The 19,277-nt window shown below is 35.1% G+C and overlaps 4 protein-coding genes and 1 long non-coding RNA gene across 10 annotated transcripts; 4 read left to right on the top strand and 1 right to left on the bottom strand.

Moving 5' to 3' along the window:
* Positions 1 to 33: 33 nt before the first annotated feature.
* Positions 34 to 1,515, top strand: LOC149735271 (protein AAR2 homolog). Its single transcript, XM_089878151.1, has one exon. The coding sequence runs from the start codon at positions 150 to 152 to the stop codon at positions 1,200 to 1,202; it is 1,053 nt and encodes a 350-aa protein (XP_089734277.1). The 5' UTR covers positions 34 to 149; the 3' UTR covers positions 1,203 to 1,515.
* A 20-nt stretch (positions 1,516 to 1,535) lies between these two features.
* Positions 1,536 to 3,511, top strand: LOC149735270 (malonyl-CoA-acyl carrier protein transacylase, mitochondrial-like). The gene is made up of 2 exons (XM_089878142.1): positions 1,536 to 1,943; positions 2,722 to 3,511. Exons 1-2 carry the CDS (start codon positions 1,536 to 1,538, stop codon positions 3,436 to 3,438), a joined length of 1,125 nt encoding a protein of 374 aa, XP_089734268.1. The 3' UTR covers positions 3,439 to 3,511.
* Positions 3,512 to 6,923: 3,412 nt separating this feature from the next.
* Positions 6,924 to 12,066, top strand: LOC149735268 (protein SPMIP7-like). The gene is made up of 10 exons (XM_089878141.1): positions 6,924 to 7,094; positions 7,468 to 7,634; positions 8,267 to 8,402; positions 8,627 to 8,799; positions 9,013 to 9,157; positions 9,568 to 9,635; positions 9,692 to 9,733; positions 11,148 to 11,255; positions 11,319 to 11,426; positions 11,839 to 12,066. The coding sequence occupies exons 1-10, from the start codon at positions 6,924 to 6,926 to the stop codon at positions 11,954 to 11,956; spliced, it is 1,236 nt and encodes a 411-aa protein (XP_089734267.1). The 3' UTR covers positions 11,957 to 12,066.
* On the bottom strand, positions 7,396 to 8,696 carry LOC149735269 (uncharacterized). Its single transcript, XR_016385036.1, has 3 exons — positions 8,556 to 8,696; positions 8,250 to 8,361; positions 7,396 to 7,597 (listed from the first exon to the last, which is right to left on the bottom strand). It is a non-coding gene; the product is annotated as an uncharacterized LOC149735269 (long non-coding RNA).
* A 104-nt stretch (positions 12,067 to 12,170) lies between the features above and the next one.
* Positions 12,171 to 19,192, top strand: LOC149735267 (solute carrier family 35 member E1 homolog). Of its 6 annotated transcripts, XM_089878144.1 has the most exons (10): positions 12,171 to 12,384; positions 12,715 to 12,847; positions 13,096 to 13,228; positions 13,550 to 13,620; positions 13,988 to 14,125; positions 14,193 to 14,333; positions 15,338 to 15,430; positions 15,659 to 15,805; positions 18,426 to 18,575; positions 18,866 to 19,192. In XM_089878144.1, the coding sequence occupies exons 1-9, from the start codon at positions 12,314 to 12,316 to the stop codon at positions 18,528 to 18,530; spliced, it is 1,032 nt and encodes a 343-aa protein (XP_089734270.1). In that variant the 5' UTR covers positions 12,171 to 12,313; the 3' UTR covers positions 18,531 to 18,575; positions 18,866 to 19,192. The 6 variants fall into 6 exon arrangements, with proteins under 6 accessions (XP_089734270.1, XP_089734273.1, XP_089734276.1 ...); XM_089878147.1 differs by lacking the exons at positions 18,426 to 18,575; positions 18,866 to 19,192 and adding an exon at positions 18,305 to 18,420 and having other exon boundaries at positions 12,173 to 12,384; XM_089878150.1 differs by lacking the exons at positions 18,426 to 18,575; positions 18,866 to 19,192 and adding an exon at positions 16,300 to 17,294 and having other exon boundaries at positions 12,173 to 12,384.
* The last annotated feature ends 85 nt before the right edge of the window (positions 19,193 to 19,277 follow it).

Genomic DNA, 19,277 nt, shown 5'->3' with positions numbered 1-19,277 from the left:
GTATGTGGCAGAGTGGAAAGTGTCGAAAATGACCGTCAAAACCTGACGCTATGTATACTATATACTAGGATCACCTTGGTCTAAAAATTCCCAAAGAATCAACTAATTTAAAAAAAAAAGTAAATTACTTTTAAGGAGTTCGTTGAAACATGGATCAAGAAACAGCAAAAGCTTTATTTAAAGAAGGAGCATGCTTATTGCTGCAAGGAGTTCCTGAAGGGACAGAGTTTGGGATGGACTGGAACTCATGGAGCATTGGACCTAAATTTGAAGGTGTAAAGATGGTCCCACCGGGAATTCACTATGTTTTCTACAGCGCCGTTTCGCAACTTGATGGACACCAAGCGCCGCGAACGGGTTTCTTTCATGATTTTAAACGACAAGAAATTGTTGTCAAAAGATGGCTGCCTGAAAGTGAAGAATTATTGGATCAACCTAAATCGGCTGAGGAAAAACAACAAATAAAAATGAATTTGGTGAATATGGATAAAAATCTTGCACCTTACCCATATGAAACATTAAAGAAATGGATATCGATGAGTAACCATTGCACACCACATCTTGTTGATAAATTGTCGCCAGAGTGTGGTATTATAACTTCAGTTCTGGAAATGTTTCCCTCATCAGGCCGCTCTAAGGATAATATTGGTAAAGACGGACTTCCGTTATTAACTGTAAATCCTACAACTGTCATAAGGTTTTCCAAGATCCCAGAACTTTGGTACCCAGAGGGTGCAGAAGCTGCAGAAATTACTAAACATTCTATGGATTCATCTTATGTCATGAAGGCTATTATATCATGTTATCATGATCCTATGAACTTGCTGGGTGAACTACAGTTCTCATTTTTATGTTTTATTTTGGGGCAGGTCATGGATGCTTTTGATCATTGGAAGAAATTGGTTCGAATTATTTGTTATTGTGAAAACTCATTGCATGATCTCCAAAATTTTTATTTACTATTAATATCAGTTCTTTATCACCAAATTGTTGAAATTCCATCAGATTTTTTTGTTGACATAACTTCATCAGACAACTTTCTTATTGTAGCTTTATCTCGTTTGTTTTCTAACATTGACTCAACAGATGATACTGAATTAAAGCAACGTGCTGTCTTGTTTCGAAAACATCTTACAAAAAAATTAAAATGGAAATTTAACCATGAACCAGATGATTGTAAACCTGTTGTAGTTAAAACCTGAAAATTTCATATTTGTTTCATAGAAACTGTTAGTTCATAACAAACATAGTTCCATGTCAACCTATTTTTTTCTTAACTTGACCAGTTTACCACCTTACTTCTGACCCCTATCCACAAATCTGTGAAACAAATGTTGCCTAATTGGTCGTGATTCTTGTTTCATACCATTTTCATAGGTTTTGTACTGCTGGCTTTCGTATATACAGGTCAACTTATTTCATATGAAATAGTTGATTCTTCAATACTGAACCTTGTTCGCTTCAGCAAACAGTAAACACATATGTATGAAAACAACTAATTTTTTATTATTTAAGGTTACAAGTAAATTCCTGAAATGATGAGTTTTATAAGCCGTTCTTTACAGCAATCCACAAAGTGCAATTATGGTTTGCTAAAGCATTGTTTGTCGTTTTCGGGTGATTCATTTAGAGAGGAGAATGCTGATGCACTGCATTTACTTCAAAACAGTTCAAATCTCGAAAATGTTGAACATCAACAACAAATTCTTCCTTGTGACACAAATGTATTGTTGTTCTCTGGTCAAGGCACACAGAAGGTTGGGATGGCGGATGATCTGTTACAATTTTCAAACGTGAAAAATATGTTCACAGTGGCATCTGATATTTTCGGATTTGATCTTTTGAACTTGTGCCAGAATGGTCCACAAAGTGAACTTGACCAAACGGTGCACTGTCAACCTGCTGTTGTTGTAACTGCTTTGGCAGCCGTGGAAAAGTTGCAGGTTAGTTTTGCTGTGGTCCAGCTTGGCATTGTTCTGCACAGTGGTAAAAAAGTATTTTGTGGATTATAATAACTGGGGCTAATCAATACATGCCTTAGGAAAACACCTAAACTGCTCAGAAAATAAGAGAAGTGTTGACGGTACAACGCTTACCTTCTTGATATATTTAAAGTCCGAGTATTCTAAAGTTAAAAATGTAAAGTGCGCCACAGACAGTAAAAATGCTTTGCTATGTGTGATGTTTTTTAAGCTATTATTGAGTCCTTACTTTACCAACATCCAATTGTGTTTATTTGTTGAATCCACAAAATGTTGCACAATGCCTGGCTGGTAGTTACCAGGACCACCCTTGCACAGGTGTTAGCAAAGACAAGCGGTGCTCCCGGACTAACGGTTACGATTCCATTTTCTGCTTGATTAGGCTTTTACTGCAGTCATAAAAGGTAACTTTTAGTTAAGTCACGATTCAACTAGACACATCCCTATGATTGGTATATATTTTAGAACTGTAGACGAATATTGTCTTTGTACGTGTATACATCACACACACGGGCTACCTCACACACCTCAGACTGTATTTATTTATTTAGTTAGTCATAGAAATTTCCTGAAAACGAGCTTTGAATTTTTTTAGTGCTAGTTCATGCCCATTAAAGCATATTGCAATTAAAGTTTAATAAAACCCAACCGGGCGTACAGACCTTTGACCGAATATCGCTCTTGTTAAAAAAATCATTTTCTGTTTCACCATAGTAAAACAAGCAACTATTTTTTTAAGGAAACGAATCCGCAAGTTTTGGAAAATTGTTATTGTACCGCTGGGTATAGTGTTGGAGAATATGCTGCTCTTGTTTTTTCTGGTGTTCTTTCATTTGAAGATGCAATGTCTCTGATCAAAGTTCGATCCCGTGCAATGCAGAAAGCATCAGATTTAACCAAAGGTGCCATGATAACAGCTGTTGGTGGTTCAAAAACAAAGTTCAAGCAAAGTTGCTTTGCGGCTATGGAGCATTGTAAATATAATCTTACAATAGAAAACCCTATTTGCTCCATATCCGCATATTTATCTCCGAACATAGTAACACTAGCTGGGAATATTGAAGCCATAAATTTTATTACGGAGAACAAATCTAAGTTTGGAATAAAAAGAGTTATTCCAATTCCAGTGTCAGGGGCGTTTCATACAAAGTTGATGCAGCATGCAGCTGATGAAATGCAATTAGTTCTTGAGAAAACTTTGTTCAATGACCCAATCATTCATGTTTATAGCAATGTTAGTGGTAAAAGGTACCATGGTAAATCTGATATTTCTAAAAGACTTGCTAGCCAAATAATAAAGCCAATTAGATGGGAACAAACTATGCATGCTATATTTTCACGGCCTGATTCTGTAAACATGCCAGCTGTTTATGAAATGGGACCTGGCACTCAACTTGGTTCTTTATTAAAACTTTGCAATGGAAAGGCTTGGAAAAATTATACTTTTGTCAATTAATGTTAATTTTTGTCGATGATTAACTCTGGCTTTTTTTAATATTAAAACTTTAAATATATACCAAAAAATAGAATTTGGGCTTATGTTATTTAACGATTTTGAACACTAGCTGCTACTTTGAATGTAAAAGTTAATGTTACTTGCTTTATCCTTGCTTGGCAGGAAAATGACAGTTGTTATAACACTGGTGTTCATACACCTTGTGCCAGCTTAAGAGTTACCAAGTATGTTACTTTGTAGGTGATTATTTTTAAGTGGATTTTTAAATTTTTTTAAAGGTGGCTGTTTATTAAGACAACCGACTAATGACTCCTGGATTGGAGCAATTTTTATTTTATTGTTTTATTGATTCGCAAATATGTGGGGTTCAATGGAACAGTTTAAAATAGGGATATATAGGCTATACATATAAAACTCGAACTAACATTGTACGCTTTGAAAAATAATTTTAAACACTCATTTTCTTGCTCTTATAATTTTTGACATGTAGCCTAACCACTGTGTTATTATATGAAGAATTTGTTTGTTTAAACAAGAATTCATATTGTCAGAACATTAATTTATAAATATTGCATCCTGCAAATGCATTTGAACTTTGTATAGGTTTGTATTTTTGACTCCCAAGTGAAAGAAATCGAAAAACCCTCTTATAACGACTATCGTTTTCCGGTGTCGTAATATATTCGTTCCGATTTATATATTTGTACCGGCCGCTATTGCGCATGCGCCGAGACGGTACTGCGCATGCGCAACGGCTCGAAACAAATACAATGACCATTATTATGACCCTCTATTTAAAACGTTTCGGACAAGGTGCTTACACGTTAAAACTTTAGTTTTTGATTTAAAGTCTTCTGAACTGAGTTGGTATGTTATTTGTACCCTAGAAAACAATTGTTAAACATTGTGTTCTACAAATTAATACAGACTTGTAATAACAGAAAAAGTGATTATTGAGCACGGTAGTGGTCATATAGATCATTTTTCGTCGAACAGTTGTTCTTGGCATTGTTGTTGTTGCCGCTCTTATCGCAATTCTCATTTCATTTATTTTTTAATCTCTTGATTGAAATCAAATCATATTATATATTTAGAATTTTTAAATACATTGTTTGTTCAAATGCGCCAAATTCAAAATGCACCTTAAACTTTGATAAAATGATTGTACTCTAAAAATATTTTGAATTTAAGCATAGTTTTATAAACCATACTGCATACAGTCGCCTAATTAGCGAGTAATTAACGATTACTTTTCTGTCTGTTTAAGGCGCTAATTCGTGGTTAAAATGTACCTTACCATTGATTAATCGATTGTATTCGATACATTAATTCCAACTAAGCTTAGTCTCATAACCATATAGTGCATAAAATTGTACAATTATCGAGCAAATAATGATCATAACGCTTGCGAGTCAAGTAAACTGCCATGTATCGGAAACCCGTTGGTAACATAGTAATCGGTAACTTTTGGCTTTGTTTACATTAGTGTGCAAATATAAATAAAAAGTGTATATAGTATTAGTCCCTATATCTTTTATTAAAAAAAAAATCCAAAATAATTCTTACGGCAGGTGAGGTTCGAAACCGGGATATTAGCCTATAATAGCGGGTGCCATAACCGTTAGGCCAGTAGATTCAGTAATCAGATTTGTCGAGACAGCGGTTATAAGGCACCTATTTTTGCCACAAATTTGGTATTGCTGTTTCATATTTTGCAGAATAGTTGTAGTATCGTTCAACAAGAATTCTAATCCTCGAGTAAATGCCTCCTGAAAAAAGATTTAAAAAGAAAGTTAAGTCCTACTCCTATTCTTTTTTACCCCTACTGTACTAAATTTGAACTGCCTATGAGGTATATTTTCACTTAACCGTAAGGCTTCGGATTCAAGGCTCGTAGCTGCTACTATTGTAAGCGTATTATAATTTGTCCTTAGGCAAGATGCTTAACGGCAATTGCCCCAACCTATAGTCACCAATGGGTTGTCTAAATTTTCGATTATATAAAAAAAACACACTGTCGTAAGCTGAAACTGTGTATTAATCAATAGGTGTATTAAAGATGTAGTGGTGTTTCAAACAGAACATCCGTGTTATAACGACTGTCGTTTTTGGGTCACGCAAGGATAAAGCAAGTTACATTTATCAAAACTCCAAAATGGGTTGGGGTGAGTGGTGAGACAAACATTTGACGAAAACTATGCGGTCAATGATATACGTTTACGTTATCTGTTATTACCCTCTTGAAGTCATAATACACGTGTCGTATTATTACAGCTTTGCTTTCTCGTATTATAAAAAATGCTCCCCAAATGTTGAAAGCTATAAGATCTCTAAAGGTAAAAGGTATCCATAGTAACAAGTTACGCGCGTTTTCTCTTGCGATCTATCTATCTTCGATTATTTATTCGTTTATTTGTATCAAATGCGTTTATGACATCGTTAAAGCTGTGATAGGTGACTTTATGTGAAGAATGTAAAGTTTGTGTAAATCCAATGGTTGAATCATGATTGGTACGTGTTATTATTAACATATATACATTCAGATTCTTGCGCTGGTGACTGGTAAAAGTTTTTAAAAAGTTCCCTATGTCTTCCTCATATATAATCTTTTAGCTAGTGACCAATATAATTTTTGGTTATCATGTTTCTTAGTTTTTCGCACTGTTTTGGGTGCGTTGCTAGTAAAAAATCCTCAGGAAATAACGAAGGTGCTAGTGAGGAAACTTTATTTGCTAACCACTAACCCCTTAACCATTAACCCCTAACCACCAGGTCCACCAACCTCTAACACTTTCTACCAGCCTATTCTGCTGTACCGGAGGATTCTTCACTAGTGCCTGTTTTGTTTTGGTGAAAAACCCTAAAACCAACACCTAATATTTGAATTAATATTTAACCGACTAATGCAGACAAGACGGGCCTCCAACCTATATCTGCTTCCAGTGTTATGAGCATAATTTTTGGAATAGAAAGTAACAGTCCTGAATTTCGCAATCATGTGTGATTGTAAAAAAGCCTAAAGTACAATCATGAAATTCAGAGCTGCGCAGTACTTTCTATTGCAAAAGTTCTTTACTTATGCACAATTACCAAAGAGAATCTAATTTCGCAAAAATAATCTGGCAACACTGAAGTGGATTCAGGCTTTTCACAGCAGTCAGGGTTTTAGACATATGCAGATGCCCATGTGTAACATAGATAATAGATATCATACATAGTAAATAGTATCATGCTATTACTATGGTGGTAATCTGGTACCATTAATAATTCCTAAGACAGGCAATTGTTGTGACATTTTCACACATTCAACTTAATTTCTGAACCACTTAATTTTTCTCCAAAGAAATTCTAAAGCGGGTACAGATTTTGTTGTCCAACCTCAAATTTTACATTTAAAATGAAATTTTGGTTGCATCACGACATTGTTCATTCCTATTTATTTTCTTCCCAATCTCAATTCTCAAGTTTAGGATTATCCTTTAACAATGGCTGAAACGATGCTTCACCCACGGCCTGGAATGGCAACAATATTAAAAAGTGATAATAATGCTGGTGGTAACTATGTTGAACAAATTGAATTTAATCGGTCGCTAAGACAAACAAAATTTCCAACAATTCGGGGACCAGAAGGGAATTATGATTATCCAAGTTTTCAGGTAATACATCTTAATGGAATCATGATATGAACTTTACTGTATTCGCTTGATAATCAAAATTTATCTGGCTCACATAATGTTAATATTTTGTAGCAGAAATGAAATTCAAAAAGCATGAATGTGTATATTTATCAGATAAATATGTTATAACAATCGTACTTTGTTTTAATTAAAACATAGTAATATGCATTTTAGTGCCTAGCGGCTTATGCATAATAATCTTAAACTTGTTTAGTTCGGTAGCACCAGATGTTTACCCTATTTTTTTACACAAAAAACGTTCAACTCTATGAGCATCAGATCATGGTCAGATTTGCAGAATTTATTACAGTCACTTTGTTAAGTTCTTGACATGTATGTTGTTGTTGTACAGGGCAGATTGAAAGAAAGCAAAAGTTTCATTAAATGGAATAAGCATTCACAAGCTCCACACCAAGGGTACCCTCTTACCCCTCACAGAGATGGTCATGATGCTCTGGACCCAACATCGGGATATCTTGGTGCTGGAACAGACATTGATTTAAAAACAAATATTAAAAAGTCAGTTAATGAAGTAATAACAGTTATAACACATGTGTTGTAATGCACATTACACAAATACTAATATTTAAAATGTTGTTAATTATTTTGCCCAAAATGCATACTCCCAAAATGGTAGCAATGACAAGCCTTGAACTCATAACCGCGTCTTACTATTATAATAGAAAAATAAAAAAGGTCTTTGAATAAAAATCGTGCGCTCAAGTGAGTAAGATCCATGCTAGTGCTGCAAATATTGGTGACAAGTGAAAACAGTAACGTTTTAAATGGAAAAATGAAAAGTATAGATTCTACTCTGTAAAGACTATTTGTACACCAATCATCAAAAGTTGACTTGAGTTTTTCTTTATTATTCCTGTTTTGGATTGTACAAAATTTACTATGAGAATTTGAATCTTCATTTGTCTCAAATTCGCCTTCAGTGGTAAACAAAAATTTGGGCACGTCTGTGGTGTAATTGTTTGTTTTATGTCCAACAGTTATTCTCATTTTATGCGATGACATTTTCCACATACCAACACAGGTAAAGAGCTTTCCTCTCTTGTTAGTTTTACTCTTATGTTCCATCTTTATTATTCTTAAAAATATTCCGCACACCAGACTAAGTAATTGTACCATTGCATATTGTTCAGAATCTCGAGTATGAACCAATTAAGTGATAAGATTCAACTTGGAACACCAACCAGCAAACCTCCCGCGAGTGGAAGACCTCAAACTCCACCTCGTGCTGTTGCACCAGAACATGGGGGAAAATGGGCAAGTAATCAGGTAACCAATCAAAAGATAAAGTTGAGTATTTTCCTAATTGGAATTGTGTAAATGGCATCATCAACTGTTTCTAAACGATTTCATTTGTTGCAAAATGTTTTGGTTTGCTTATCTCTTTTATCTAGTAACTTATATCAAGAATATTGCACTAACCACATTAAGAGTAGCTTTGATGCTGTTATGAGTTTTCAAGATCAAATTTATAATCCATTGTTAAAACAAAGGTGAGTGATGTAAGTCTTCGTGCGAAGTTGGGTGGCTGGACGAGTAACAATGCAGTAAAGCCAAAAAATATTAATGATTCGGGAAATCTTGTGGTTGGAACTTTTACCTTCAAACCTGGAAATTGGAGAGATGAGGCGGCAAAATATTATATGTTCAGCAGCAGTACACAAACGTAATGTGTGTGTTTATAATATAATTATTTGAAAATTATTGTAATGTTAGAAAAAAGTCAAACAAATATACTGGATTTTCCCAGTGGCAAAGCCAAGGAGTGCTTGGGTTTGTGATCAAAATTGCTCCCATTATAAATTAAAATGGCAGTTGCAATACTATTTTTTGTTTCAGGAGAGTTTAGTTGAAGTTTAATACTTGTTTTAATACTTAGGAGTAACAGAATGGTAGATTGGGACAAAAGGTTGCCGCCCAAATTGCTTCCATGTCCAAGTACCCTTGAGAAGACACCAGATCCGATCTCCCAAAATATGAACATTTGGCCAAAAAGATTTGAAAGTGACCCTGAATTCTGGCAGGTTCGATTATCATAGAATGTGTTAAACATGTAAATTTGTTTGGTGTACGATTGTACAAATAAGGTCGTTTTCATTATTTGTCCCTGTTAAAAATAGAAACTCATAACGGTCAAAACAGAGTTACAAACAAAATATTTGATTTTTGTGTTTTTGTTTCAGAGTACATGTGTGGGAACATTGCAATTATTGTTACCAAAATACACTCAGAATCTTATTTGGGATATTTCTTGATTAGAGAATGGTTTATTATATACTATTGGTTTATTATATACTATTATGCTTACATATGTCTTATATGGTTTGATATCAAGTGTAATAGGTTTTTATACCTATTCCTGACAATGTATCTTTCCATGACACATAAAACAAAAAAGGTTTGTTCCCCAAAATTACTTTCTTATGTATTGCAGACAATTGGAAGGTCATGGGATTGGTTTCAGTTTCGAAATAAGAACCATGGAAACCGACCATACAGCTAGTAAGTGTTGGTGGAATAATTATAAATTTTTAAGGATTATGTTGTTATTTTTGCAGCACAAGTCATTACAGGAAGAGTGGACACATTCCTTGTTATGGGTAACTATGTTTCACGCAATGCTTTGTAGTTTAAATTTAAGTTGATTTAATTAGGTCAGTTTTTATCTTTTTATAATTTAACTGATAAAACAGTTGGTTTTTATTACAGTGTATGCAAAACAGTTTTAGTTTCTTAAAGCAGTTATTACATAATAAATGCCTGGAAGAGATTTTATGCAAATATTTCGGAGGTTCTAATTTGTTTGAATTCTGATTTTGCAAATTTTTAGGGCAGAGTAATTATTCTGTTAAAAGAAATAAAAATTTGTGTAAGTTTGACATAGGGAGTATATAAACAAGTGGTGAGAAAGCTATAATTTAACAAGAGAGCCTAGCTCTAATGATTAAATGAATGTAATGAATAAATGTAACTTACTTTATCCTCGGTGGCCGGAAAACGGCAGTCGTTATAACACGGGTTTAACACCTTGGCCAGCTAACGAGTTACCATGTATGTTACTTTGTGGGTGATTGTTTTTTTGGATTTTTTTTATGTATGACAGTATGACTGATAATTTGGACAACCCATTAGTGACCACTGGGTTGGAGCAATTGCCGTTAAGTGTTTTGCCCAAGGACACATGCGCTCACAATGGTAGCAGCGATGGGCCTTGAACCCATTACCTCTGGGTTACAGGCAGGCGTGTTAACAACTATGCCATGGCGCCGGATTGAGCACTCGTTATAATGTTAACAACTATGCCATGGCGCCGGATTGAGCACTCGTTATAATTTTTTCACACTCCTTAATTCCCAGACATGCAGAGAGGTATAAGCTATGCTTCAACAGATGGTAGAAGGGGAAATGATGACTTAATCGGTTAAGCCTTAAACGATAAGCCATTGGGAACAGATTATAATGTCCTGAGTTCGATACTTGCCCAACAAAACAAAAACTTTGTATTTATTTTCTTTCAATAACAAATGGAAAGTTATTATTCTCAAAGCCAAACACAGCTAAACGATACCAATTACTTAGTTACTAACAGGTTTCTAAAACATTAAATTTTACTTTGCTTGCAAGCATTATATTCATTAATTCCTCATTAATTAGGTGTACACTATGGTTTATAACTATGCTCAGTTAGAAATAGTGTATCAAGTGCAATCCATTGACTGGGTTCAAGGTACATTTTGGATTTTGCGCTTTTAACCAAACAGAAAATGAATCGTTAATTACTTGCTAATTATGGGGTTGCATATCTGAACACTTGTTTTAAAATTATTGAATTTATATTTTGATTTAATTTTAGTCAAGAGTTTAAAAAATAAAACCTAGATTTAAGCATTGAAATATATGAGAAAAAGCCTATAGGATCACTTACATGTTAAAAAAAGGGTATTTTTAAATTTAATAAAAATCTTTGCTCTTTTATTTACAATTACCTTATTGTTATTTTGTGTATTGTTTTAGCGGTTGCGTTGGAGCTTACAACTTTGAAGATAAGGACCATCCACATGAGGAATATCGTCCACTTACAAGTTTAAGAACTCCCAAACCAAGATACACTGACACAGCACAGTAGGTTTTTGCCATAGCATGTTTATGATGTGACAATGACATTACCATATTTTTTGTATACAGCCGTCCCAATATACCCCACTACAAAGGATGTGTGCATTGGACAGCAACACATAGTGCTAACAACACTTTCCCGGCACCACAACCTCCTTCTACAGCTCATTCACACAGGTCACTTTGCATTAATGTTTTTATTCTTAATACTATGGCTGCATTTCCAGAAACAATTTCAGAAAAGTTAATTATTATTAACAACTTTGTATTCGTGACATCACATATAGCAGTGACGAACCCAGGGACAAATGAGGCGATTATTCCATTTCTTTAACAGTTGAATGTGAGGAAGCTAGTGTCGAATTTATGTTGCGAGTTCACACAAAAATTTATATCTACCAGACATATGGAATGACTTATATTTCATAGTTAACTCAAAGATCATCCTATGGCATACCTTTTTAGATCGAGTATTATAATAAATGTTAAATTTTATAATCGGACTGAACAATGTTGTTTAGATTTACAATATTATCTTTTAAATACTTAACATTTTCAGCAGTAGCATTTAAAACTCATGTTCTTACAGAAAACTTCCAACCTCTCCCAATACTTCTATTCATTCAAAGAAAGGCCCTCTATCAAGAATGGTCACAACTGTTCCACCAAAGAACCCGTTCAATCAAGTTGAAGATCAGCAAGACTAGATTCTAAAGTTTACAAATCAAGATGAATGTACATTTTTATATTGTGAATCTTTCCGATGACCAAACTTTTGTTTGAATGTTTACACGTTAAATATATTTTGATCAAAGAATACTGTGGTTTTAACAAGCTCTCTTGTATATGTTTTCAATAGCAGAGTGCTCTGTTTCAAAGCCGCTCTGTTTCAGCATAGATACCTTACAAGGTATCTATGGTTTCAGTGAAAGGTATTTCTATGGTTCTGCCGTATTTTGGATGTTTAGTTATCATCTGGATAGACACGTTGACTGGACACGACGGCATTTAATTTTCCTTACGTCGAAGATGTTGCGTAAGTTACTTGCGGTTAATAATAAAACATGAACGATTCTTTGTCGAAAAGAAACATTTATCGGAATGTACGGAAAATAGCTTTGCTGTGCGTTGCTTGGTAAGTGGTGCCTTAGTTTTATAACTAGATATTATAATTCAACACGTACCGGAGCACTTCTTACCAGTGCCTAGTAATTAAATGAACATCTAATCAAAATTTACCGCCTGTGAAAAAGTAATACAAGTTGTCTCTCTTTTTGTTTCTTTTTCATACACAGTTTATATTTGAAGTAGGAATTTCCCAGGTGTATGATAATGATAAACTGCTGTTAAAAATAGCTAGCATGATTTGTTAAAGTGAACATGTAGAGTGTCAAGTGTGTATGGTATTTATATATAAAAAGTTAAGTAGACCTATTTTGTAAATCGATAAATATCTATCCTTCAGGTATTCATTGAGTGCACTTGGAAACATTATTGGCAAAGTTGTTTTAACTGATTTTCCATTCCCAACCACTGTATCACTGTCCCATTCAGCTGCTGTTATACTTTTACTTGGTCCCGTGTTAAACAAATGGAAGGTTTGTATTTTGCTCTAACTATGTTGACAGATCCTTGTTTGTTGGTTGTCGTGGCTCATTTTATTTGTAGTTTTATTGAGGTTGGTTACAAATAAATGTCAATTCCGGGTGTTAACTTTCAAATTTTTAAACCATTCCAGGCTCTTGTTCTTTGCTTTAAAAGTTTAATAATAATTAATTAATTGACATCACATGTCATAAAACAATAGTTTACAGTGCGCTCAATAAAACCCATCTTTATTTTCTAGATTCCACCCAGAATTCCAATAAAAAAAAGATATTACTTTTATGTTATTATTCCTCTTGCTATCGGCAAAGTGTTGGCTTCGGTTTCATCACAAATCAGCATTTATAAAGTTCCTTTGTCATATTCTCACACAGGTAAATATTTTAATTGATACTTCCTGTATTATTCTATCTAGTGGAAAAAATAATCTTGTTCTTGGTGATTATGTGCCGATCAATAGATGAAACAATGATGATTACATTAAAAACCTAGTCTACATTTAAAATGTATGAGAAATTTTTGATGCATTTTTTAATGAAGCCATGTTAGCAAACAAACAGTTCATGAAAAGTGCTTCAATCACATTTTTTCATCATAAACTTCTTTCACAGTAAAAGCTTCAATTGCATTTTTTTTATCAAACAATTCATAAAAAATGCTTCAATCCGATTTTTTATCATGAAATTGTTTCACAGTAAAAGCTTCGATGCCAATATTCACCGTCCTATTAACTCGTTGTTTGTTCAATCAGAAACAATCATGGCAAGTAAGAAATATATTCTTTTTCATACTGACATCATCAGAGAATTAAAACAATATGTATAAATAGTAGGGTGGGAAAAGATGGGACACCTTTAGCACATAATATCTAAGTATCCTGATCGTGTTTTAATCATTTACAACGGTCTATGGGAGTTGTACAAACTTTTCGAATGGTTTGTTTTAGCAACCAAAGTTTTGTTGTAAAATCCAATTTAGTTAGAACCATTCAAATATTGAGGTTTGAGATTTCTATAGAAATCATGGCAGTCAAATAAAATGTTAAACCTAGCTCTGAGTTTTTAAAATATAATAGCCTATAATAGCATCGTATCATGTGATACGTCTTAATACATATTCAAATTTGTTTTTAGGTTTACTTTTCTTTATTACCGATTGTATGCGGCATTGCAGTGGCAACCATCACCGAATTATCTTTCAACCTCATTGGTCTGTTCACCTCTTTATTCGCAACTGTCAACTTTTCACTACAAAATATTTATTCCAAGAAAGTATGTTTTCTCATAGTTATTTTGTAAATAATATGGATAAGGTTCATCATCACATTATATTAATCAGGTTATGCAAGATACACGCATCCACCATTTGCACTTACTACAATTACTTGGTTATCTTTCATTTATTCTTACAATTCCTGTGTGGTTGTTTACAGATGTAAGGCAATGGTTTGCTCAAGAAAACCAAATCAACAGGACCAAGGTGATCATGAGTTGTGTGCACATGCACCAATTTTAATCTATTTTTGTCCAGATGCTTATTCTTTATTTTTGTAACAGAATCTTTATTTTTGGATTGTTATTTTTCTGCTTAAAATTATAATTTTTAGCGTTAAAGGGCCGGATATTTTTCTACTTTAAACTATTATAAAGAAATGTTTTCCAGCAACACAAAAAAACCTTAGTATTTTAAAATGAGTAGCCATATTCGTGGAGTGTTTCTTATTTAAAGTGGTCTCTACTGCCTTGTTATCTATAGAAACAATATATCATCTAGTATGATAATTTTCCGCTGTTTCGTTGCAGTCATGCAGCAATATGTGAGAATACAGCAGTAGCGCGCTGCAATTTATTTATTGCGAATGACCAACATATTGTTAAAAGGAAATTTTACATCAGAGGGACATTGGGAACAATTTAATATAAAAAAGTCTGGTGTTGCAAACCAACTTTAAAAATACGTTAAAACGTGTTGTGTCAGCAACAGCATAAGTTGGTATTTTGTCACACAGAAATGTAACAAATTCCCTTATCCTATTGTCGCACTGTCAGTTTATTTTACTTTAGCAGTCCTCACGTGATTTTTTGGAAACATTGAAGGTACCTTTATATCACATTTCAGCAACTCTAACAATATACAATTGATTTTCCCTTTAGTAGGCCCTTTTAAAAATCGTTTTAGTCCTAATTAAACTAAGTCCTTTGGTGGCAGTAGAGAGAGGTATATGTTGTATTTAACAAAAGAGAGCGGCCATTTTGTAAAGATATTGGTGAAATAATTACCAACAGCTTTGTAACATTGGAAAAATAATTATTTTGAAAATTTTGTGAATTAAGTAAACAATTTTATTATAATCTTAGTGTATAGATGAATAAAACATTGATGACATATTACAACTGCTTTTTAATAACAGATGTTTAATGACAACCGATTTTAGTAAAATAGTTTTGTTAATATTTAAACTCAACTTTGAACCCTCCCTACAGATGTATCAACCCTTCACCATATTCTTGCTGCTATGTTTGGATGCTGTTTGTAACTTCGGGCAGAACATGGTTGCGTTTACCGTCGTATCGTTGGTAAGCGTCTATACTCTATGGTAATACGATATGCATAATCACATTATAACGCCACTCGTGCATAAGGATCGTCTAATGTTTTGTCTATATATTGTGTCGGTACTTTATTTGACTAACAACAGCAAAGCCGTAAACACAAACAATTTAGATTACCGTGGACATAACATCGTTCATATTGCCCACCACATGTTTAATGTCACGCAACAATATATTTTATTATTTTACCAGATCTCCCCATTGTCTTACTCTGTCGCGAACGCAACTAAACGAATCGTGGTGATCAGCGCTTCACTTGTTGCACTGCGGAACCCGGTTACGTTGACGAACATTGCTGGGATGTTGGTCGCTATTGCTGGAGTGCTTTGTTATAACAAGGTAACGATGTTTCTTATTTAGGATGTTCCGCTTCACACCTCGATACTATCAGACCCCGATCACGTATTTGTCGCTACTCTGTTGTAGGGTTGCCGAAATCATTAGAGAGTTAATAGAATTGCTGCAAAAAAGCCTCTCTAATGGGCATGCTAATGCAACGTTCATTTCTGGTCACAGTGTTTACTGCGATTAAGTTTAATCCAATATCTCATGTTAAAATGTCGTGTTGTTTACAGAATGTATCCTCAGCGTAGCTTTCATCGTTGTGTCAATACTTAATCACGGACAATAGTCAGTATTATAAAATATTGACGGATGTAATGAATCTTTTCTAAGATCCCACTAACGGTCTTCATACGAACGCAAACAAATGTTTCTGTCTCCAATGTAACCACACGCTCGCAGGGCAGCATTATTCAACATATTTATTTGCATCATCAAACCATCTTTTAAAAAGTTTTACCAAAATAGTGAACAGCCACCTTCCCACACAGTGAGAACCATGGTTCGGCTCGTCCAACCGTCACCACTATCCTGCTCTCATTTCACTCAAAACTTTAGTTCAAAGACCCAACTTTCAGATCTTCGTTCGTCTTCCTGATTTGCCATCAAGTTATTTTAAGTAGGGCTTCTGACCGCTTCGCTACACCCGCTCTGCTCTACTATCTACTCACGGTTTGGAATTAATGTTTTAAACGCAGCGCTGAATGCATAGTGAGTACATCACATGCAATATTCGCGGACTCTAGATAACGGATATCCAACCCCGCTTGGAGATCCTCAGATAACCTACCGACCCCACCATGTCTGCATCTTTGTTTCATCTTTGCTAACAATGACAACCACCCAACATGCTGTGGTGACGTCACGATCATTATTCACTGGTGGTCTAATCAGCGTAGTTCTTAGTTACGGTTCTTCGAGTTCATAATCTTCCTGTATTTGATGTACCTTGCTAACGATTCTTATGAGATGTCGCAAACCTCTTACGACTTATAGTTTTTGAAAACAATGTTGTACGGTTCTGCATTTTGAATTTATTATCCCGCAAATAGACTCAGATATACATAGCGCGTTATACTGCCGTTGCCTTAAATAATGGACTCCATGTTTTCCCGCCCACACTGATCCCCGACAATTACTTGTGATAAACTTCGGCATTTCAAATTTGCCGCGGACATTTTACTTGGGTCGGGTAATTCCCCCGCTAGCCAAACAGAAACACGTGGTTATGTTGTAACAAGGGCCATCCTCCGTTGACACAACCCCAACTAAGTAAACATAGTATGGTAGAAAACCCGACAAAGATTTAATTCTCCGTGACCCGGAATCGACGTTACTCTGCGTCTCATGTTACAAAGCAAACCAATGTCACGTGGCATATGTGACGTCATGCACGCGTTATAATAAGGAGTGCAGATTTTATTATTGCGTTGTATTTTGCTATACACTCATTTTGTTTACATGTTGAAATCATTTCAACCGTGACGTCAAGCTTTTGTGTTTCCACCGCTTTCGAATCGGTTGATTGTGACGTCATAATCATCGCGCTAGTCACCTGCGCGAACATCGCGATTAATTTTAGTAAAAAAAAGAAATTTTATTTCTATTTTAAACCATCCGCGTATGTCGATTGTGATTTTAATATTTATCTGCACAAAAGATGTCGAATTTCCGATGTTGTTTTAATCGACGATTCGCGATATTCTGTCTCTCAACACCTTCGATACTTAACCCATTTGAAATGAACGGATCCCCGAAACAGCCTGCTCTAAATATTTCCAATAAAACTCAACCCGTCATGCTCATCGCCTTGTGTGACGTCATACCGTGATCAGCTCCATTTTAGCGTCATCGCACCGTACCACCTGTAGCCCAACCAGCGACGTTTTATCACAACATGTTGTATTAGTCGTGTGTATCTTAGCCAAGGTATGGTGTTAATGCGTTTTATTTCAATCCAATCTCTCATTTGTTGTATCGTGATTACTCATGCGTGGAGCTGTTGGGACCATTACTCAAGTTTTGTTTAACTTCGTGTGACGTTTCACTAATAGTTTATTGATGCGGTGATTCGCTTATTAAGAAAATCACGTGACGGTTAAATTTTATATTGGTGGTTTTTAACTTTGTGTTCGTTTTTTTTTCGGTGTAAGTCCAACCCACCTTGTGCGTGGGAATGAATATTTCCTCCCATAAGTGTGGTCGGGATGACGAATCGCTACCTACGAGAATACTTGAGCTGATCGCTCCGTTTAATCCAATCACGATGAATACTTCCTACACCCATTGTTCGATTTATAATTCCATTTGTTTTCATTCCCCGCCTTGTGTGGTCTATGACGTCACAGTGACCGGGTAAGAAGTCACCTTAATAGGAATATATGATTAATCGAATGTTTTGGTCATATTTCGGTGTAGTGTACTAGTGTAGTAGTTAACCCAATGATCACGACCCACACTCAAACTCACGCACTCAAACATATATATGTATTATAGATATTGACGGATATATTCAACTGAATGCTTATTGTTACTTTGAAAGACGATGCGATCAAAAGATTGAGGTTTAACTCGTATCTGAAATAAGTTAATCTTTCGTTCGACCCTCAAACCGTAGACCGCGCGGCGACGCCACAGCAGAACGGTCCCCGATACAATAGCTGCTCTTATCGCGCTACCGTCTTTATCGGTCTTAGCGAATTCCAGCGACGATTCCAAATAAAACTGATGACTTCAACCGTTCTTCAGTATCTGATGACGACGACAGGTAATAGGTTCGCATGATTGACTTACCTGCTCCAACGCACCAAGTGCTTGAAGGGTCTCTTCATCCAATTGAAACCTTCCCCACTTTTCAGTTGGAGAATTATCGCATCAATAATTACTCCACGGAAGTCCCACTTCAGCCATAATAGGTTTATAATCGGGGAGAGTAATATATTCGCGTCCAATATTCCCACTCTCCTACGAACCGACCACACAAATTATTTATTTCGCTGTTGTTCGATTTATCCGATAGATTCTATCGGACCCAAGTTAAAAATGATATTTTTTCAGGCAAAATACAACGAAGTAAAACGTAAACTAATGAAAACCGCGGCACCGACTTCTGACGTCACAGTCAACGGTCAACCTAAGCATGACGTCATCATTAACCACAAAAAGATGTTCAATCATGCTCCTCGAATGCATTTGTTTAACTCCAGCAAGTATCATGAAGTGTAGCGTTTGTATTTTACTCGTTTAGGTTTTAGTGAATTTAATCATTTTATTACTGTGTGTCATATTTACACAAGTTTATTATTTACACATAAGTGCAGTAACTTTATTGTAGTGAACGTTTTACAAAGTGAGGCGCCTAATAAAATTTTGACGACTTTGAAATTTTAATCTCTCACCCCATCACCCACGTAGTTGAGAGGAAACCATCCGTCGGTCACGCTTCAGTGGTGAGCTTGACGTCACTTGT

Source organism: Ciona robusta, chromosome 5, assembly GCF_009617815.1.
Source record: "Ciona robusta chromosome 5, ASM961781v2".
Lineage (NCBI taxonomy): Eukaryota > Metazoa > Chordata > Ascidiacea > Phlebobranchia > Cionidae > Ciona > Ciona robusta.
The sequence above is the reverse complement of the archived record's forward strand: the minus strand, read 5'-3'. Positions and strand labels throughout refer to the sequence as shown.